We start from the raw sequence: 21,718 nt of genomic DNA, 5'->3' as shown, positions 1-21,718 counted from the left end.
GTTAATTTGATTCTGTGCAAGTTTAGGTATCTACCATATAAAATATTTAATCAAATTTATTTAAATATACTTTCATTCGTTTTATATCTAGATAAGTAAGTATATTACGTGTGCACTGATTAAATATAAGTTATTAGTCATAACCAATGTAAAAAAAATGTCAGCTACTTATGATTATAGTAATATTTTTTAGTACATATATTTTCATTAATATTTGATTAAAATACTCAGATTTTTTTAATTGCCTTCAAAAAAATTTGTAGTATCTACAAAATAATCTTTTATTTGAATGAATAAATTTAAATGGTTATTTAACATTAAATTTTGTTTATATTAATTGATTACTACTCCTAATTGTTTCCTTATATCTTCTAGCAAAATTGCATTTTCAATACTTAGAGACCATGGGACTATAATGCTTTCCTTGAGACCTGGAATAAATAATGCAAATACATACTAATATTTTTTTAATAATAATTTTTTACCTTTCATTAAGCAATTTCTGACTTCTTGAATCTCGTAAATCAGTTGTACACTGTTACGGTACTTTGTTGCTTCTTTCGTTGGAGGTACATCAATATCAATATCATTTCCTTTTACAGTCATTTTAATGGCTGACCAAAATGGATTATATAACTAAAATATATTTTTTTTTTTTTTAAACATACAATGATTATAATTTGTTTTGTCTTATCTTACTTTGATGCTTCCTTTAGTACCAAAAATAATAGCTTCATTCGGTAATTTTACTTTAAAGTGACTGAAAAATGTAGAAATTTTACCGTTGCTATACTTAAGAATTACACTGGCGTCTTTGTCAAATCCAGATTCTGTTAACTGTCCGCAAGTTCCATAGATCAGTGGCTTCTCAGGACCGAATAACAGTTGACTCATATAAACCGAAAATACTGCTAATTCTAAAATCGATCCGCCACTATTTCGTCTAACAAACATTTTATATTTAATTTATTGAACAAATGTTTTTTTTTTAATTAAGAATGTGAAAACAATTCTTACTGATAAATTAGTGATTCGGGCATCGGCGTGCCAAACGATGAAATTATTTGTAATGGTTCTCCGATTGTACCTTTGTCGATTTCTTCTTTTAGAATAGTAAAAGCTGGTGTGAAAAACATCCACATAGCTTCCATAAGGAACAATTTTTTTGACCTCGCAAGCTATAAGACATTGTTTTTATTAGGTAAACACTGTTTGAGTGATATAACAAGATATACAGACGTAAGCGGAAATTTGGTGAAATTAGTGAGAGGGGGCTGAGTATTATTTGCTTATTACACCTATAAGTACCCCTGTACGCAATTATTTATTTCAACAAGGCAATTAAAAAAATTTGACAATTTGACATAAGTACTTAACAATTTAACCAAAAAAACAATTAAGTGGTTTATCTTAAACAATTTTTGAGTAGGTATTCTAAACAGAAATTATTAATTAATTAAATTAAACAACCAATGCAGGTATTATTACATATTATTAATATTATATTAATTACGATCGTTCCAAGTCATGACAATAAGTTTGTAAAATCTTACGAATTTGATTTAATTTTTATAACAGAATATTTTTTTTTAATTCAGTTATTAAAAATTAATTTTACAATTATAATAGTTATTGTATTTTTAGTCACTTAATAGTTTTAGGGCTAGGGGTCTAAGACTTGTACTTTACATTTCTAGGAGGGCTTAGTCCCATCAAGCACCCCCCGATTTCCGCCTATATATACAGAGTAAAACGGTTATAGGTATGGGCAATTACTTCGACGAGGTCTTCGACCTGTTTAACATTTTGACAGAAAGATTCTTCGCATAAGACATTTTTGCCGTTTTCCAACATTAAACGACTAACGGAGTAATGGTGTTCATTGAGGGTACCAACATATACCACATCTACAACATTGGACAAAAACACATTCGTGAATTATATTTTATATCAACTCTTAGATGCGGGTTAACATTATATTTTATGATTCATTGAACTACCAAAAACTGAGGTATGGCTGTCATTTTCAATAGACGGCACCTGTGGCAGCTGATAGAAAATATGAACATGCTAATCTGATGACCGCAAGTATTATTGAAAAAAATACCAACAGATAAGTTGATATAATTATGGAAATTATATCGAATTTTAAACCGAGTAAAAACGAAAACATGGTTTTTAAAATGTGATTATGTGGTGGGAGGATGGGTGAATGGAATTACATATTCTTGAACCACCAACTGAAAAATGTCAAGCCACATTTTATTCTTATTTTATTATTTTATTTTTTGAAATCATAAGACTCTGATCTTACCCACGTCCAGGTCGTTGGCAATAGCAGCATAAGAATCGTACGCCTTGGGGATTCCGAAATGTTTCGCAAATTCTTTGGACCTGGCCATGTTCTTAGAGGCGACCGACGTGACCATATGTTCCGTCTGCGGTAACGTGTTCATAGCGACGACAAAATCGTGAGATATATTGCTGGTACCTATTATTCCCCATCTAGTCGCCATTTGAACTATAGTATTAACTGTGTTACTGTGCACGAGAAAAGTACAATACTTGGGGCAGTTAAAGGCTGCTCGTATTTTAATCAGTACGACCTTGGCAGCGACTATAGCGAACTTGTACGGATGGACGTGTTAAACTTAAAGCTCTTTGCACAATTCACCGGTATAATGTAACACTGTTTTCGCACTAAAATATCGGTGAACCTGCGCTGTCTGTCGTCGACTTGTTACACCTATAATGAGCGTATAAACATAACTGTAAATTTAAATATCGGGCATCGGATCTCGTCATTATATGTTTTTATGTATTTTTCAATACGTATACTACTAACATAATAAATAATATCAAGTCATAGATTAGAATTATATAAATATATGCCTGACCTTTTCGAACTCGTTAGACCTGTATAATGCGTAATACTCACTATAATAATTATACAACCGCACACGCTAACAGCCAGTACTTAATACACGTATACCAATAACGATTATACTTCACATTTATTATGTTTAAAATTAATTTAAATTTGAAAATATTTGAATTTTTTTTTCGAATCCTAAAACTGTGGAATCAATCAATTAATTGAATGTCATAGACCAATGACATTCAATTAATCGATCGTATCAAGATAATTTTAATAAATCTATATTGATTTTAGTAATCCCTTCTAATATTTACATAAATATGTATAAATGTTGATTGTTGATTATTAATAATAATCAACAATCAACATTTATATGCATTTAAAGTGCCAAATATGATGCAAATATGCAAAGGAAAAGTGCCTACATATGCAATTATATGCATTATGTTACACTTTATAAAATGTGTTTTTTTTTAAAAAAAAACCACACTTTTATACCAAATAACCTTCAAAATATTCAAGATTTGCAATATAAAATTTGGTGTTTAAATTCGGTGTGATATCAATCGTGGACATTTTAAACTTCCATAGAATTGCATAAACTTAGTACAAATATGCAAATGCATATAAATCCGGGCTCTAATCATTATGATACATACATATATCATTATAATTATGTCACAAAATCTTTTTTTTTATACCTAGTTTATTTATTTATTTTATTTGTTAACGGGCTGGGCCCTTTACAACAGTTTAACATAATACAATAGTATATAATTTAAATAATTAATACAAAGACACAATTAAATTTATAAGATAATAATTACGGAATAATAAGTACAATAATGATTATAAAACAAATATAAAAATATATAATAATAAATGTATCAGTTTTGATGAACGGTGCTCTCATTGGCCAGCCGCATCATGCGGTCTAACGGATTATTTCTGCTATAGTTGGTAGTGTGCGCAGGAACAACGAAAGGAGCATGGTATCTAGTAGTACGGGAAGGAACTTTGAAATTGACTAACGAGAGAAGTGAGGGAGCATCTATACGACCATCAACCAGTTTATTCAGAAACTCTATGTTAGCGTTAACTCGCCTGTCAGCCAGTGAAATGAGGCTGAGTTCCTGCATAACTAAGAAATAGTCGTGGGGAGGATGATTTATTTTTAAGACAAAAGCAGCGCAAGATAAGAACCGTCTCTGCACACGTTCTAGTTGACAGGAGTCAGATACCGTATAAGGGTCCCATAGGACCGATGAATACTCTAATAGTGAACGGACCAATGAGCAGTATAAAGTTTTTAATGAAGAAGATAGATTGAACTCCTTTGATATGCGCATTACAAACCCAAGCGTTTTTAAGGCTTTGCAGCATATCATTTCAGTATGGGAGTGAAAGTTGAGATCGTAATTAAAGATAATACCTAAGTCTTTCTTACTAAATACCGATGATACACTTGAACCATTAATGGAGTAAGTATAGTTAATAGGAAAGCGGTGTCTTCACACAGTTTTCAATTTTCTTAAAGAGCTTCAAGTCGTCGGCAAACACGAGTAGTTCATAGTTTTTGACAATTTCCTTGATGCCATTTACATACAAAGAAAACAATATTGGAGATAAATGTCCTCCTTGTGGATCTCCAGAAGAGACCTTTGAGATGGATGATTTGCATCCGAACACTTTTACACACTGGACTCCGTCTGACAAATAAGATTTGAACCAAGACAACAATGGTTCACCGAACCCAGTTTTGTATAGGGTCTCGATTAGGCGGCCATGGTCGACTTTATCGAAGGCTTTAGTAAAGTCTGTGAAAATAGCATCAACTTGGATGTGCTTTTCAACAGCCTTCAAAACAAAGTTGTTAAAAACGAATAAATTAGTAGTGGTCGAGCGACCAGGTCTAAACCCATGTTGCTCGTCAATTAGAATAGAGTTAATTGGCGATTGACTACAACAATACTATAAGTTCAAACAGTTTGGATATGTGGCTCAAAATAGAGACAGGTCTATAATTTTTGACATCAGCTTCATCACCAAATTTAAAAATAGGAGTGACAGAGCTAATCTTGAAAGAAGAGGGGAAAACTCCGTTATCGATTGAACGCTTAAAAAGTAGCCACAGTGGAAAACATAATGAAGATTTCACATTGTCTAAGAATACACCTGACAAGCCGTCGGGGCCTACGGACTTAACATTTTTTAGTGCGTCTAGACCAGCGTCAACATCATCGATGTTGAATGAGCAAGAGCTAGGTAGGTCATGGGACAAAAAAGGAAACGAATGGTCATTAGACAAAGGAGGAACATAAGACTGTATTGAAGTAATGGGAAAATAAGTTAGAGACAGACTCTGTACCCGAGCTCTGTAAATTCTCAAAATGTACTGAATGGGGAATTTCGTTGTTAGATTTATTAATTCGGACAAAGTCCCAAAACGACCTGGGGTCAGACTTTAGCATAGACTCAGTGCCAGACAAGAAGGCAGTATGGCATCTCTTATATTCTGTCTTGTAAGAGGCACGAAGTGCAGAAAATTCAGCATAATCAAGGGGACAACATGAAGCTTTAAACTTGGCATGTGCTCTTTTCTTGCTTAAAACAATATGCTTAAGATTTTTTGAAAACCATTTCGGGAATTTCGAGGGTATATGACACTTTTGGAACAAAGTTTAAAATACAAAAGTGCAAGGTGTCATAAATTACCTTAGCAGCTTCATCAACGTCGAGAGATAATATGATCTCCAACCAATTAAATGAATTTAGGAATTCGCATATTTTTGAATAGGGAGCACGGCGGAAGTCATAATAATTATGGGAGCGATCAAGTAAAGGGGAGAGTTTATCCAACTTTATCAAAATATCGAGAACCGGGTGGTAGGGATCACAAGGTACTGCTGAAGTTACGGCTTTAGATATATAGATACTGTTGTCATTGGAGAACACAAGGTCCAAGACAACACCAAAAGAGTTTTGAATATCATTTAGTTGGAAAAAAATAAAGAACGCAAAAGCATCGGGGATGCATTGAACTCTGGGATTAGAAACCGTATTGTAAAGTAAACCAAAATCATCGTTGGACCACATAATATCTGGCAAATTGAAGTCCCCACAAAAAATGAATACACATTCTGGATGCAGGAGAAGAACAGATTGTACAGCGGAAATAAAAGACTCGTAAGCAGAAAGCGGGCAATTGGGAGGAAAGTACACTGAGCACACTACATAGTTGATGTTATTAGGTAAAACTAAGTTTAACAAATAGATGTTCAACATTAGTAGCTAGAATGTAAATTAAATTAGATACTATGTCACTACGAATGGCAATGAGAGCGCCACCACCTCTAGAAAAATTACTTGTTAAACTATTTCTATCACATCTATAAATGATATAAATGGATAGACCAAGTTCACTGTCATAGAAGCTGTCACATAGCCATGTTTCAGTGATACAGATAAAAACATAGTCAAAAACAGCGACATTACATTTTAAAATACTTAGTTTGGTTCTTAAACCACGGCAATTTTGATAAAAACCTAAGAGAGTATGGTTACAAGTACATAAATCACTACATAAACAATAATCCTTACTATTATAATTATAAGCGTGTATATCAACAAGAAGATCACAGGTAGGTGTACATGAAGAAATTAGTTTAGATTCTGAGTGATGCGATAAATATGTTAATTTCAAGTTTGACAATGATGATTTAAATATTCTACTAATAGTGTTCAAATTTTCGGGTAGGTACTTGTTAAAAATAATCAGAAATAATGTGCATTTTTTTTTTCAATGGCCGTCACATTTCTTATGATGAAACATCATGAATGAAGTTTTATAGCATGCAAATTGTGTACAAGATTAACTCTGAACTATTTTGCCAAGTTCTATAATAAATAAATTATTAGGAAAATTTGCGAACCAATAAAAAGTCTTATCGATAATTGATTATTTTATAAATATATTTGGATGGGTACACACTTCTTGGATTCTATTGCCATTGCTTAAGCCACGCGATAAAAAAAAATTGAGCAAAATATATTATTTAATAATACGCAGTGCAAATAAATAATATGCAGTTATTAATCATTATTATAATTCAAAAATAAATTAAATCAAAAAATAATTTTACTATCGAGAATATTAGAAGATTACGCCGTCGATTGATCGCAACACCCATACTGATAGATACATTAGAAAGTAATATTTTCAATTGGATCAATCGGAACCACGAAATTATAATAACCTGCTGTCATTTCAGCAGTTTTTAGAGAAAAAAAATACAATATAAGCCAATATGGAATTGAAGCCGAATATACCTACTCGCATTGAAACCCCTTAAAAATAATATTTTAAAAAAAATCGCATCCATTTCTCTAATGATAGTCAATTTTTTTGAGCAAACAAACGAAAGCTAAAAGCTTAACCTATTATTCAGACATATGGCTACATTAATATGATATTAGAAGTATACTGTATATTTTATTGGTTTAGGTTAATGGTATTTGTCCGTGGGTGAATATGAAGTTTGTTAAAGTGGAGGTAAATAGGTATTTTGTTACTACTATTATATTATACATTATAATTTTATTTATTATCATGAAACACACTACCTAGAAAGCCTCGATATATAAGACTATACCTCTTATATCAAAAATATTAAATAAATCTGTGGTAAAAAAAGTTCAATTAAGGGAGAGGGGTGATCGCTATTTTCCATAATCCGTTCCTGATTTGTCGTGCATGTCCAGTTATATCGTAGGTATAAATGACAATTGACAATATTGATCTTTTCATATAAATACTATACCTGTAATCAGTGTCGGCCTGGGATATGAAAGACCTAGGCCTCAATTTTTTTATCAAAATTTACCTAAGATTGGGTTGAAATTGTGAAAGTCATGTTTAGTGGTATCATACTTACATACAAAATCTATACATGAATGCTTTTGTAGCATATTAATTAATGTATTATTATTAAACATATACTTCTTGACTTCATAAACAACATATAGAAAATATATAATTAACTCTTTCACTGCTATGAACACATATAAGCGTCCAACGTAAGAGACTCTGTGATGCTAAGACACACAAATGGGTCCAATCATTTCATAACAGTATTAATAATGTGACAACTTGCAAATGTAGTAAATGATTAGATAAATCCAAAGAGATACTAAAAAAAAATCTGAACATTATCAAAGAAGTTATAGGTAAATATTTGATTTTCCAGGGTTCCCCAATTATGATTAATTATTGATAAACGGAAATATTTCAAATCAAATTTTATCTTGAATGTAATCTGCTTCTTAATTCTGTTGAATGTGTACGAATATCAATGAAGTGATATAAAAAACAAGTACAAGTCTGAATATTTGATTGATTTTGTACTTGAATTTAATTGAATGCATTTTCAGAACCACTGTCTAAGAGTTTTACAATTATCTATAACGTTAATTTTTGGCCCAAATTTTTTTTTTATAATTTTTATAGATACATTGAGTATATGCCTATCTCTATAAAGTAGAAATACCATTTAAATATTTTATGAAATATAGTCAGCACAGAGCAGATGCTTTAGATTTTTTAAGCCAACAGTGAAAGGGTTAAAATTAGGCTATTATTGTATTATTATAATAAATATGTACATGATATTTCTCCTAACTAAAAAAAATAGATGTATTTTCTACAAGTTTGAATTATATACTCTTTATTAAATATTAAATTTTAATTATTCTATTTTTACGAAATTACCTTAAATTCACTAATATACTATTTAAATAATTATATTATAATAATTAACAGACCTGGTTAATTATTATACAAATAAATTATTTAACACATTATATCTTTCTGCCAACATAAATACTTTTTATTCATAATGTAAGTAATTTCTTTCATGTATCGAATGAATTAGCAATGCAATTAATGATATATTTTATATCAATCTCTATATCTTTCTCAAAATTCATTAGCATTAATGGAGTTATATGTTCTTGATTTATAGTAGATCTTAATTTTGATTTAATTAATTTAAGTTTAGAAAAAACTCTTTCGTATATTGGCTGAGTTGATGAAAGAAGTACCAAGTACTTATTTATACAAAACAAATAAATTAATAAAAGTATTGGAATTAAATGCAAATTCACTAATTGTAATATAAGCACATGCAATGCATCTATTACATTTGTTACAATCAATTGGTAAAACGTTTTCTTCGTCAACTTCATTATCACTGTCCATATTTTCAAATAATAAATCCGGTTAAATGTTTAAATGTTTTTTGTATGTTGATCAACAATTTTAGTTGTATATTCAGATAATTTAGGATGATAGCTTTCAAACTTACAAGCAAATTGTTTTTTTCTCTACTTCAGTTAAATCACAAATGTTTGTTAAAACATCGGTAGGGAAAATTATTAAATGATTAATTCAATGGTTCTTAACCTGTGGTCCGCGGCCCTGTAGGGGTCCGTGATATTCAATTTGGGGGTCCGCGACGGCCCTAACACATAAAATATGTCAATACGTGACATGAGTGCATTATTATAATATGGTTGGATTATTATTATTATTATTAGTTTCTTTATCATATACTTTTTATTGTTCAATAGATTGATCTTATCTTCATAAAATCTTCAAAAACTTGTATCTTAACTATAACACCAACCATCTTATTAAGTAAATAAAAATTACGCAATTTCTAAAAATGTTCCATCAGAGGTCCGTCATCTACAAAAGCTTTAGGGTATAGCAAATGGCAATCTTTTAAAAATCCTTCTTTTGGTACAAATCTTAATTTTATACTATTTAGTATAGTTTCTTAAATAGAAAACGCATCTGATTTTAATTTTTCATATGGACTTTGATTTCTAGATTCATCTTGGTATTTTTCCTCAGACAATTTTTTTATACTCGTTTATCAGGAAAATCTTCTTCTATTTCTATGAAGGGATCGTTAAGAAAATAAGAGTTAACATTATTTGAAAATTGTTGATATTTTTTAAATAAAAATAAAATATGAACCTCGTTTCTTAATTTTTTAATCAAGTTTTTAATTGTATTAATCATGTTCCAGACTTGCAAATAATTTTTTTTGCTCATTAATTGTATATTTTTGTGTGAGGCACAATTACCAAAATTTACGCTGCCCTGGCCAGACCGACACTGCCTGTAATACATTTTTAACATGTTTGACTCTTACAGTCTCACAAACAAGGCTATGAAACATATTTTATTGAACTATTTTGATAATTGCTACAAGCTACTAAGAGATGTTAAGTCACCCATAATTAAAACGTCTTAATTAAACGATCGTAGTAAAATAGTTTACATTCCCAAATATACTGAACAGGTTCTATATTAGGTTATCATAATAATGAACACCATTCCAAACAAGTGGACTAGCATGTGGCAACTAAAGAAAAAAAAACAAATAGTAAAATTCTATTACATTTTTTATTATATTTATAAATATTATATATTATTTTAGTGGCGTACATTCGATCTTGCTAGGGGGGGAATACAAAAATAATCGTCATCTTTTTTTTTTTTTCGTTGCACAGATAAATAAGTTAAATAACTGCTATAAACAGATATTATTTTGTACAACTTTTTTAGCAATTAACAGTTTACTTTTACATTACAGTAAATTAATAGCTATTGGAATATAAAAACAGCATAGTTAACAATACTTTTTAAACACCTATAATATAATTAGTTAATTATCATAATATTTGTATAGTTATATATTTCAAGTTCAAAGCGTAATAATAAAACTATGAATATATTACACGTCATCAATAATAAAACAATTTTCTTCTTTTTTTTTGGCCCTGGGGGGTTTGAACCCGGGTCCCCCTCCTCCCGTATGTACGCCACTGTATTATTTATCATATTAGGTACAAATATTGAAGTATAGTTTCTGAATGGTCCGATTCAAAACTAAAAATACATTGTTCATTTGTTAATTTTAACTGACGTGTCTATTCAAAAGACTTTTAATTGATTTTGAAGAAATATTCAATACACATAATATGTGTACTTGTTTTATACGCATAGACTTATCGCGTATCGCGTGTTAGGATATTTGAATATATTTGTAATTCGTTGACATTTTCGATAACGAGTAGTCGAGTATGATAATAAATACTAACAATAGTAAAGCCATTGATAAAATATAATATAACCACTGTTAATACTCAGGCGTATTTTGTATTAGGACATAGCTGTAAACATTTATTTAACATTCATTATTTATTATTATCATTTAGTGTTTGCCATAGTTCATAGGGCGAATTTATTATATAATGTGCACCATTGAACTACGCAAGCTTTAATTATTTTTAATCGTTTTTATTTGGGTCTGAAATCCGTCACTTAATAAACAATAGTTAGGTATGTATACGCGTGATGTTATTTCAATTATCTCGTGTGGTGGCATACATCGCTTATGAATTTATAATCATATGCACATAGGCAAAAAAATGAAAATAGTACTTTTATGTTGAAGGTTAAATTAGTTAAGTATTAAGCGTCAACATCTGCTTCTAACAGTTTGTTTTATATTTATTATTTTAATAGATATTTTTTAATTTTTTTTTAACTTTAAGGCAGAAAATTAAATCAAAGTTTGTAATACGTAACTAGTGATATGGGTTAGGACTCGGACCCATTTACATTTATATTATTTTATGAATTATTCTTCTATTTTCAATGAGCGGGTTTTTTTTTTTTTTTTAGTTATATTATGGGCCGATCAAAACTTTTTACCCTCTCCTCTTAAAAACTGAAAAGACACCACTGAATAATATACGAGATCCTGAAAAAATTTGACAACTTCTATCTGAATATGATGTGCTTGAAAATGAATCAAATATTGATAATATCTATGCAGATGCAAATTAAAAATAAGGAACATTTGAAACTGCACAAAAATTTTAAATTTTTACTCTTATTATTTTTTTTTTATTTGTAATATTGCATACTTAATGAAAAAAATCACTTGAAAATTGAAACATATAAGAAGTTTCTTTTTAAAATATATTATTTATAACAAAACATTTTAACTGTGGGATTTTAAAAATATAAAATTTAAAAAGCATTTTTAAAAATATTATTTAATATTTTAATATATAATATTAAGAATAAAAATTAATTTAATACATGTTCAATTTTTTTTTTTATTATTGATTCTAATAGACCCCACCTCACCGGTTCCATAAAAAATTTGGTCATCTCACCATTTAAAGAGATATTATAAAAAAGCTGATAAGATCCTAACACTATGAAGTATGATTCATTTGTAATTTAGTTTCTCCAATAAAATAGTAAATGCAGACCTTGAAACTCCTGAAGATCAGTAAAATTATTGTGTGTATTATAAATTGTGTATTATTTTGAATTTGAAGTCTGAATAGTATATTATACTAATATAATCTGGTTTTTCTTTTACACATATAAAATATATGAATGTCCATTAGAAATAAAAATTGATGGTTTGTAGGAGGGTGGTGTAGCCCCCTCTTGCTCATTTTGGACATACGTTAATAAAGAGGTAGTTACTATTTTATTTTCTCTCCACCCTAAAAAAATGATAGTTTGGTTTTATTAGTGTTAAAGACGTGGTATTAATTAATATTTTAGTACATCTTTATTTTATATATACCTATGCAGGTTTGCATATACGAAATGAAACCTTAACATAATATAAATCGTTCACACTAGTACAACATAAGTTACTCAATGTTGATAAGTGTGGTTAGTTGTTTTTGTTTTCTTGAAACAAACTGACAACATTTATATGCATACAATGCACATTAAGCCGAGTCCACACTAGAGCAATAAATAGTTCCTGAATGTTGACGAGTATTTCTAATTGTTTTTGTTTCCTTGAAACAAACTGGAACATTTATAAACACACTGTCCACATAATAGCAACAAATTACCAATAAGAACTTAATAAAAACAATTCAAAACCTGTTGCTCTGTGTTTTTTGCGATAATGTGTCCATCATATACAGGAGCAGACTGGCCTGGCAGGACACCGGGACAAATCCCGGTGGCCCGTTACAATAATAGATTAAATGGCCTGATAATATTTTAGAAATTAAAAATATAATATTAATAACTTAAAACAAATTGAACGAAAAAATAAATAGATAGTTTCAAAAGATGCATTTTTTATTTAAGTACCTAAATATGAGAGTTTTATGAAATACAATTATAAATATTAATTAATATACGTATTTTTAATTTATTCTCAAAGTAAAAATTCTAATCTTCTTGACAGCAAACTCGTCAATAACAGCTGATGGGTTATCCATAAATTTTCCACTCATTTTTCTTCCTAAATATTATTGGTTTTTTTCTAGAAAAAATCTGGGAAGGCCCGGGCCTACCAGGCCTACTTACTGGCTACACCCCTGGTTCGTTCGCGAACGATACATTAAAACACCGTAGTATTATAAAAATACAACTGATAATAACTGATACGAAAATACGCATACAATCTTTTGGTTCATATGAATGACCCGTTCGTTCGCAAACGACACATCACTAGTCAATACGCACTATGCATTTATGCGCAACATAAAGTAATATAAAATACGATTAATACAATCATACGTTATTAATTATTATTATTATTACTATTCAGTATTTAAACAATAAGTTGATAAAGAACGTTCTATACTAATTTATAAAATTATTTCACTATTAGATATGACACCCCACCCCAAAATAAGTTTCTAAATACGCCATTGTACCTAATCATTAATCGCTTGCGAAACTAATATTTATATTTCTCGCGTCTTTATCGGGACGGTAGAGCAGACGCCGACAGATGGACGACGGTTAATAAAAGCCATTTCCGTCCGGTTTGTTTACTTAACAAACGCCGAGCTACCAATAATATTACCGTTAGTTATTACGACCACGTCCGGTATAATAAATATTATTATGTGCGTTGACCGTTAACGTATTGCAAGTTGAGATGGTAAACTATGATTTTTTTTTTTAATAGCAATAGCAATTGTTACTTTTACTGGAAACTAGCAATGATTGTTATTTTATGAATTTTATGCCAATATAATAGTATGATAATATTAAATAAATAATAGCAGTGATTGCTATTACAATATCATATATACTATCAGTAAGGTTGTCGTAGTGGCGCCCAGACAAGTTACCAAGAGGTGCAATTGCATGTGCTCTCGTCGGTGGTGGGTGTATGAGTGGATTGGTGGGTATATAATTGGACAACTTGGATACCAAACATTATGGAGTTTGGTAAGCAAATAACATTATTATTATAACACAAACATTATACTTATATGGCACTGGGTATAGACATCTTAATTTTAATTAATTATAATAAATCTCAATTTCTTAAATGTATAGTTGTTTTAAGAGTTAATTACAGTTACAGACAACAATTTAAACGAATGTTTTTTTTTAAAAAAAAATTGGTGAGTGGGTGGGTAACTTTTTTTAGTTGCATGCTCTCAAAATACTTCTGTGCGCCACTGGGTTGCCGGATTTTGAAATCACTAAACCGTGACATCATATTGAATGACTTTTTTTTTATGTAATGTTCATATGGAAACAAAAATAAATATATTATTTTGTAATTTAAATATTTATTGGCTAATACAAAAATGCATTATTATTATATATACCCATGCCGATTAGATAACCATAATATTATGATATAATTTACAATATTATTCAATGTCTTATTATTAAATAATATGATATTATATGTTATTTTCTCTCAGCTTCTATTAACAGGGACAAACTGAATGATCGGCCGGGACACCGACAACCCGGGCATTCCTTTGAAACCGGGACTGTCCCGATCAAACCGGAACGAATGGCAAGCCTAACTATCAGCCCCGTATATGATAAACAAAATGTATAAATCACTGGTATCTTAGTATATGAGTAGCGATTTGGGACTACTACTAAGGAATTGCTGTGAAAAAATCACCACTACTGCTATTTCACGCCATCACTAATTGCAGTACATCGTCATTCGTTAGTTATATCACAATATCACATGACTAAGCATTACATTATGGTTAGGCCATGGAGTTGATCTAATTTTTTTTGTCGTAAAAATGTGTTCATGTCAGGGCCGTCCTGATGATTTGTGAGGCTCGGGACAGAATAAAATTGCAAAGCCTTAAATATCGAAAATATCACTATCGCTTGTTAGTTGCATATTGGAACTCAAATGTGCTCAAATAATGTTAACAAATATAGTACCTTGCACATATAACAATATGATTGGGTAAATAAATTAATTATATAATAAACAATTTTATATGAAAAAAAAATGATTTTTACATTTTTTTTTGCTCATCAATTTCAATTTTTTTTATTGTATCTATGATCTATGAAAACAAGGCTTGTCCAACTATGGTAAGAGCGCGGGGCACGAGGTGAGGGCCCCGCTCACCCTGCGATAGGAACGTCCCTGGTTCACGTACAAAATATTTTCCTGCCCGAGTCGGAAATTTGTTTTCAATAGGATGAATTTTGTTTTTTCAATTTTCAATTTAATTTTAAAATTAATTGAAACACAAAAGGTAAATACAATTTAACTACTTGACAATTTGTTAAAAAAAAAAAATGGTTAATAAGATAACAGAAATTAATTATGTAACATCGTTTAAAATTAAAAACAATTACTTTTTGTTGTGCTAAAAAAAATATTTTAAGGGGGATTTTGACATCCAAATCCCCCCTGTACCATGGTAACTGCATGGCCACTACACATAACGGTGGGTGTTATTTAGTTGATATACTCTTGCAACCAATACGAAAAAATAATAACATTATTGGAAAACGGATGAAACGATTAAAATTCGATAAGTTTTGTGGTTTAGTGTTCCGTAAAATATTCGCAGGGACGACGCGAGGGGGTGGACAATAGGGGCAGTTGCCCAGGGCCCCGCGCCTTAAATTATAATTAAGACCTCGCGGTTCTGATTTAACTGAACTTAATATATTTTTTTAATATAAATTATAAGACCCAATATTTATTTTGCCCTGGGCCTCGCAAACTCTAGCACCGTCACTGATTATTCGTAATATTGTTTGTAACGTATCATCACGACAATGATTTGCATACAGAGTGCGCACGTATATCGCTATTCACCAGACGTATTTATTATCTATACAACTACCACAACGTGCCTACGTTCATGGCGTTCGTTTTTGTGTTATCGCTGCCGCCTTCCCCTTCCACACAATATCCACGCACCCGTGTCGTTGTCGTTTTTCGCCGTACCCAATGAATAATAAAAAAAGACGGCGATATTAAAAATAGAGCTAAAAAGTAGTTTGATTTTGTTTATCGGGTTGTAATCATCCCTCGTCACGGCTATTATATCATTATCTTACCGCTCATTTTTTTCTATTGGTTTTCTTCGACTACAGTCATCGCCGCCTTTGTCAATTGTCATCACCATCGCAGCTGCCGCTACCACTGCCACCACCGTTTTCTACGATCACTACAATGTTATTGTAATTTGTTCGCGCTCGAAACCCGTTGATTTCACTATCGCATACGCACGCTGTGATATCCATTTAGTTTATCAAAATCATCGTCCGCTATTATAACAGTAATAAAACTAATAATATTAGGTTCATAGACGTTTTGTTGTTTTAATAACGAGGACGTAGACCATTGTCAACGCCGACGGTTTTTTCCTCATTGTTCGCGAGCAAAGATTCTCGTTATCTTGCACATCGTAACATATGATAACGGACAAACGATTGTCGTTCGTTTCGTCATACGCGAGCGAGATGTCCGAAAATTGTAACACGACGGTTAAGCCCTCAAGGAATTCGGTCTAAAACTAATATACTACAACAACGATACTCATTTTTCACTGTCACCGGTACGCTGTAAATGTTCACTGGTACGTAAGTCCATTTTACATATTTTATCATTATTGATTGGTATTTATTATTGTGCTACTTATTGGAACACATCAATATACATGTACGTAATAACTATAATTGTTACTCTACCAGAAGTTTTTGTAATAAGATTTAGTTATCACCTGATAATGTTGGCTTGTTGTAAAAAAAAATCCCTGACCAACCTATTCAATCATATATGAATCAATTTTAAACCTACAGATGATTCCATTTGTTTTCAGATAATCTTTCGATATGGGGAAGCTGCTTTCCAAAATTTTTGGTAACAAAGAGATGAGAATACTTATGCTTGGTTTGGATGCAGCTGGAAAAACTAGTATCCTTTATTATAAAATATTTAATGTGTAAATATGATTTTATTTGTTTCATTAATTGTAGCCCATATTTTTGTGACAAATTAAAGCCATCCATATTAATTTCTTAAAAATTATCCAGGCTAATATTCTTTAATTGATAAATTTAAAACATGATAAATTAAATGTTTTCTTTTTTTAATTATAACTAAATAATGGTTGTAGAAAGAAATCAAATGTATCAAAAAATTTTCCAATTTTTTTTATATATATTATAGTAGATGCATAAGTATTATCAAATTTATTTCAACAATTTTAAAAAGTCATGTAGAATGGATTGCAAACAACCCTCCACCAATACATTTCTTATTTAATATCTAATTGATCTAAGTTATTTATTTTAAACATATATAAACCACTATTTCAATTAGAAAAACTTCTCCTATTAAAATTTTTTAGCTATTTTATATAAACTCAAATTAGGTCAATCCGTAACAACTATACCAACAGTTGGCTTTAATGTGGAGACAGTAATATATAAGAATGTCAAAATTAATGTTTGGGTTAGTATTTTTGCTGTTAGTTAATTAAATATAAAAATTAATTAATGATGTATCAAATTTGATCAGGATGTTGGGGGTCAAGACAAAATACGACCATTATGGCGACACTACTATACAGGAACACAAGGGTTAATCTTTGTAGTAGATTGTGCTGACCGTGATCGTATTGATGAAGCTAAACAAGAACTACATCGGATAATAAATGATAGAGAAATGAGAGATGCTATTATTCTAATTTTTGCCAATAAACAAGATTTGACCAATGGTTTGTATAAAAGCAATTATATTATTTTTTGATTAAGTAAACATCTGCTTCATGAAATATTACATTTATATAGCGATGAAACCACATGAAATACAAGAAAAACTAGGACTGACAAGAATACGGGATAGAAATTGGTATGTTCAACCATCATGTGCTACCACTGGAGATGGATTACACGAAGGCCTTGCTTGGCTTACATCAAATTTTAAACAATGATACTAAAGTATAATAAATAATACTTTGTACATTATTATTCAATTTAAAAAAAGCTTAGGACTAAAAGGAATTCCATTTGTACAAAAGTGTACTTGATTCATTAAATGTAAAAATGAACATCGATATATAAATTAAGGTGTTCATTTTGAAGAAAAAAAAACTTTCTCTTTATGAGAACTGGCCTGTTAAAATACTGAATTATTCACAATTTTTCTTAACATTATAAAGTGTACTGAACAAAATTGTTTTTAATATCAGTAATTTGCTAAAACTGCCTAATTATTCTTTTGATTTGTATATTTAAAAAATAAATTCAATCAGTATACATATTAGTTTTAACAGTAAAATGTAAAAATTAAGCAATATTATGTCTAGCTTAATAATGACTTTTAATGATTGTTTTTGAGTTTAGATTATTTTATATAGGCTTATAAGTAAGTATATACATGTTGTACTAAGTATCATAATATTTTATACATAAATACATTCAGTTCATAATCATTAGGATTTTATTTAAAAAAAAAAATTGAACAATATTATTGTTCCATGTGTGGAAGAATCCTATTTTTATTTTTATTGTTATTTATTATTTTGTACAAAATATTGAATAAATATAAAAAAATAATTATATTATTTATATTTATTGTTAATAATGCTATGGTCTAATTTTACAGTTATAAAATAACTGGTTGATAATTATTTAGGAGAATTTAAACTTAACATATTGCATAAATTTATAAAAGTAATAAATATTAATAAATGTAAGAAAATACATAAAAAAAAAAAAAAAAGTAAGAAGATAATTAGTTTATTACGTTATCACAATAAACTAATCATCTCATATTTTCACCTGTCTGTTAGGGATACAATTTACTTTAATGTACATGTGATTTAAATAATTCAATATTTATTCAGACGATTCTTAGTCCATACTATAATGAACAATGAAATAATAATTGGTAGACAAAAAGTTGCAAAAACATCAAGTAAATTTGCTTGATAAAAATTTAAGTGGATCTTTGGACTTTTTAAAAGTTCATGGGATTCATTTTTGTTTCTAATTATATACTCAGTCCAATAAATTGCTGTTTCAAGGGGTGACTGTGGTCGATCATTGTACAATTGTTGAAGGTTTTTAGCATTATTTCTGAAGTAAAATATAATTTCATTAAATATTTAAACCAATCTGGTTCATTTGTTATATAATTATTTAGACTATTTTATTACCTGTAATTTTCAGTCAGTACTTCATTAATAGCATTAAAAAGTTGGTTGCCATTCAAATGTTCATATTCAACAGTGACAGCCATTTGTTTTTCAACCAAAATATTAGCAACAAGTGGTTGATCACCAAATATAGGTATGGCTACCATAGGCTTACCACAATGTATTGTTTCAATTGCACTCATCATGCCAGCATGTGACACAAAAAGAAGTACTTTTGGATGAGCTGTAAAATTTAGAAATTTATTTCTATTTATTTGTTACTAAGTTAATAAAAATTCCAAATCACCTAAAAGATCTCTTTGCGGAAACCATTTGACCATTTTCACATTTGATAGCCGTGTTCCATTGTAATTCTCAGGATCAAACTTCATAATAATTCTCTGTTTAAGTTTAGAAAATGTTTTCATTATGTTATTTAGTTTATCTCCAGCCAATAAAGATTCAGATACTACTGAACCCAAACTGAATAAAATAACACCATGGTGAGCATTATTTATGAAATTTTTAAACTCCTGAAAATTAATAATTTAAAAGACAATAATATAATTAAAATTAATAGGGTAGTAGAACATTATTGAATTACTTGTGAAAGAGGTTTTTCGTCTTCTACGTGTATACCAGCGACATCAACAATTCCAGGCACTCTAGGTGTTGATAAAAATACACCGGGATAATTATTTATCAAAATCATACTAAGATTGGCCATCGATTGAACTATCGATTTTTTTCGTAATCCATAATGAAGTTCGTTCATTTCTTGGATTTTCGAGTTAAGAATCCAACTGAGAGGATAATTTAGGAACATCCAAAATAAATAATTTGTGATACGAATGCCAAATGATTCGAGAGTTGTAGAATTATTTAAAACATCAGATACGTATGGCATTACTATTGATTCCTGACCCATAACTTCGTTCGTCCATGGCAATACTATCATAGGAGCAATACCAATAATAGGTGCATTCACTACCGTTGCAATTGGTGTAAACAGGGCTGTAGTTGTAAAATATTCAACAATGACTAAATCAAATTTTCGACCAGATTGTAAAAGATTTGATACTTGCGGATGATCGAGTATAGCTGCGTACTTATACACATTGTCAGATAAACGTGTTGTTATTTTCATTATGGTGTTTTCGTGGGAATAAAATTTTGAATGTGGCTTAAATCCGGCAATATTGATGTGCGATAAATTTGATCGTTCGTCATCGGGGAAATTTGTAATTGCTAATATTTTATGTCCTCGATCTAGTAGGCCGTGGATCAGCGGTCTGACTACCCTGTAGTGACTCTGAGCCGTTGTAGGGAATATAACAAGTATTTCCGACGATTGAATCCGAGAAATCGTTAAAACAGAAAAAATTACACTATAGAATAACCACTTGACTCTAGTTTTTTCCATTTTATTTTACTCAGTTGATTTATAGTTGTCTAACTTATACAATTATAATAAAACGTTCTGTAAAATATATCGTATAATGTTTATAGCGTTTTTTTATAGAAATTAATACCTCAACAGAGCGCATTTGTTGTTCGCACGTTGCCGACTAACGTGAATCTATATATTTTAAACTCCTATGTCAGGTAATATTTATTTGAAAAAAGTGGGAAGCTCATAAGTCCTTGTGTAGTTGGTAATTATAATGATTAAAACTAGTAAAATGTTTAATGAACTATTAATGTTACCTCATAGTTATTTGATACACTTGTTTATGTTGTCTTCGTCTTACACACTTGAAAAAAATACTTTTGTAATGAGTACTATTCATAGTATTTAGAGGTCGCCCAATACATAGTATTGTTTGAACTAATAATCAGTTTTCATAATCATTAATATTATGTAATAGGTGCACAGAATAATTTCTACATATAAACGCTATTAATAATGGTGTTTCTGCAAAGGTCCGTATCACTAGCACGGCCACTTTTGAATAATAGTACCAAACCTTGACAGTATTTTGTACTTTTTTTGTACAATTTTGTACAACCAAAATAGAATTTTGTACATCCACCCATAGGTATCCGAGAAAACCCGATTTTTCTATGGCCGCGCTGGGGATACGGCCATTAACCAATTATTATGAAATTTAAATTTAACTTATACAGTATTATGTACTTTATTTTGTGCAAATTTGTACAATCAAAATAAAATTTTGTACACCCACCCAAACCCGATAAAATCCGATTTTTCTATGGTCATCACATTTTATACTGTGCCTACTACCAATAATAGTCACAATGCTGTATAATAATACCGTATTACTAAAATATGACAATAAGTTAATAATAACTTAATAATAGGTTTCAATAACC

The 21,718-nt window shown here is 30.0% G+C and overlaps 5 protein-coding genes across 8 annotated transcripts; 1 reads left to right on the top strand and 4 right to left on the bottom strand.

Moving 5' to 3' along the window:
- Window positions 1-277: 277 nt before the first annotated feature.
- On the bottom strand, window positions 278-16,386 carry LOC112694536 (trans-1,2-dihydrobenzene-1,2-diol dehydrogenase-like). Of its 3 annotated transcripts, XM_025570040.1 has the most exons (8): window positions 7,813-7,975; window positions 2,566-2,746; window positions 2,315-2,505; window positions 1,777-1,907; window positions 1,018-1,178; window positions 700-943; window positions 486-636; window positions 279-431 (listed from the first exon to the last, which is right to left on the bottom strand). In XM_025570040.1, the coding sequence occupies exons 3-8, from the start codon at window positions 2,454-2,456 to the stop codon at window positions 334-336; spliced, it is 927 nt and encodes a 308-aa protein (XP_025425825.1). In that variant the 5' UTR covers window positions 2,457-2,505; window positions 2,566-2,746; window positions 7,813-7,975; the 3' UTR covers window positions 279-333. The 3 variants fall into 3 exon arrangements, with proteins under 3 accessions (XP_025425824.1, XP_025425823.1, XP_025425825.1); XM_025570039.1 differs by lacking the exon at window positions 7,813-7,975 and adding an exon at window positions 16,299-16,386 and having other exon boundaries at window positions 278-431; window positions 2,315-2,746; XM_025570038.1 differs by having other exon boundaries at window positions 278-431; window positions 2,315-2,746.
- LOC112694457 lies at window positions 3,766-4,266 on the bottom strand. The gene has a single exon (XM_025569920.1). The coding sequence runs from the start codon at window positions 4,264-4,266 to the stop codon at window positions 3,766-3,768; it is 501 nt and encodes a 166-aa protein (XP_025425705.1).
- On the bottom strand, window positions 4,370-6,370 carry LOC112694456. Its single transcript, XM_025569919.1, has 5 exons — window positions 6,266-6,370; window positions 5,594-6,169; window positions 5,275-5,496; window positions 4,851-5,201; window positions 4,370-4,735 (listed from the first exon to the last, which is right to left on the bottom strand). The coding sequence occupies exons 1-5, from the start codon at window positions 6,368-6,370 to the stop codon at window positions 4,370-4,372; spliced, it is 1,620 nt and encodes a 539-aa protein (XP_025425704.1).
- LOC112694537 (ADP-ribosylation factor 6) lies at window positions 16,132-18,420 on the top strand. Of its 2 annotated transcripts, none has more exons than XM_025570042.1 (5): window positions 16,132-16,823; window positions 17,063-17,157; window positions 17,594-17,697; window positions 17,764-17,962; window positions 18,036-18,420. In XM_025570042.1, the coding sequence occupies exons 2-5, from the start codon at window positions 17,076-17,078 to the stop codon at window positions 18,176-18,178; spliced, it is 528 nt and encodes a 175-aa protein (XP_025425827.1). In that variant the 5' UTR covers window positions 16,132-16,823; window positions 17,063-17,075; the 3' UTR covers window positions 18,179-18,420. The 2 variants fall into 2 exon arrangements, with proteins under 2 accessions (XP_025425827.1, XP_025425826.1); XM_025570041.1 differs by having other exon boundaries at window positions 16,135-16,819.
- A 554-nt stretch (window positions 18,421-18,974) lies between these two features.
- On the bottom strand, window positions 18,975-21,010 carry LOC112694535 (UDP-glucuronosyltransferase 2B1-like). Its single transcript, XM_025570037.1, has 4 exons — window positions 19,989-21,010; window positions 19,692-19,917; window positions 19,406-19,628; window positions 18,975-19,325 (listed from the first exon to the last, which is right to left on the bottom strand). Exons 1-4 carry the CDS (start codon window positions 20,805-20,807, stop codon window positions 19,079-19,081), a joined length of 1,515 nt encoding a protein of 504 aa, XP_025425822.1. The 5' UTR covers window positions 20,808-21,010; the 3' UTR covers window positions 18,975-19,078.
- Window positions 21,011-21,718: the final 708 nt, after the last annotated feature.

This window comes from Sipha flava, unplaced genomic scaffold, assembly GCF_003268045.1.
Source record: "Sipha flava isolate LNK unplaced genomic scaffold, YSA_version1 130_pilon_pilon, whole genome shotgun sequence".
NCBI lineage: Eukaryota > Metazoa > Arthropoda > Insecta > Hemiptera > Aphididae > Sipha > Sipha flava.
Note: the sequence above shows the minus strand (reverse complement) of the source record. Positions and strands in the feature narration are given on the sequence as shown.

Coding starts and splice junctions, on each gene's coding strand:
- LOC112694537 (XM_025570042.1), top strand. CDS start 17,076: ATGGGGAAGCTGCTTTCCAAAATTTTTGGTAACAAAGAGATGAGAATA. Junction 17,698..17,763: donor ATGTCAAAATTAATGTTTGG/GTTAGTATTTTT, acceptor AAATTTGATCAG/GATGTTGGGGGTCAAGACAA. Junction 17,963..18,035: donor TAAACAAGATTTGACCAATG/GTTTGTATAAAA, acceptor ACATTTATATAG/CGATGAAACCACATGAAATA.
- LOC112694457 (XM_025569920.1), bottom strand. CDS start 4,266: ATGATATGCTGCAAAGCCTTAAAAACGCTTGGGTTTGTAATGCGCATA.
- LOC112694535 (XM_025570037.1), bottom strand. CDS start 20,807: ATGGAAAAAACTAGAGTCAAGTGGTTATTCTATAGTGTAATTTTTTCT. Junction 19,629..19,691: donor TCCGCAAAGAGATCTTTTAG/GTGATTTGGAAT, acceptor TAAATTTTACAG/CTCATCCAAAAGTACTTCTT. Junction 19,326..19,405: donor GTACTGACTGAAAATTACAG/GTAATAAAATAG, acceptor ATTTTACTTCAG/AAATAATGCTAAAAACCTTC.
- LOC112694536 (XM_025570039.1), bottom strand. CDS start 2,516: ATGGCGACTAGATGGGGAATAATAGGTACCAGCAATATATCTCACGAT. Junction 1,908..2,314: donor TGCCAACGACCTGGACGTGG/GTAAGATCAGAG, acceptor CCAATGTTGTAG/ATGTGGTATATGTTGGTACC. Junction 637..699: donor GTACTAAAGGAAGCATCAAA/GTAAGATAAGAC, acceptor AATATATTTTAG/TTATATAATCCATTTTGGTC.
- LOC112694456 (XM_025569919.1), bottom strand. CDS start 6,370: ATGTCGCTGTTTTTGACTATGTTTTTATCTGTATCACTGAAACATGGC. Junction 5,497..5,593: donor ACGTTGATGAAGCTGCTAAG/GTAATTTATGAC, acceptor AAAAATCTTAAG/CATATTGTTTTAAGCAAGAA. Junction 4,736..4,850: donor CCAAACTGTTTGAACTTATA/GTATTGTTGTAG, acceptor TTTGTTTTGAAG/GCTGTTGAAAAGCACATCCA.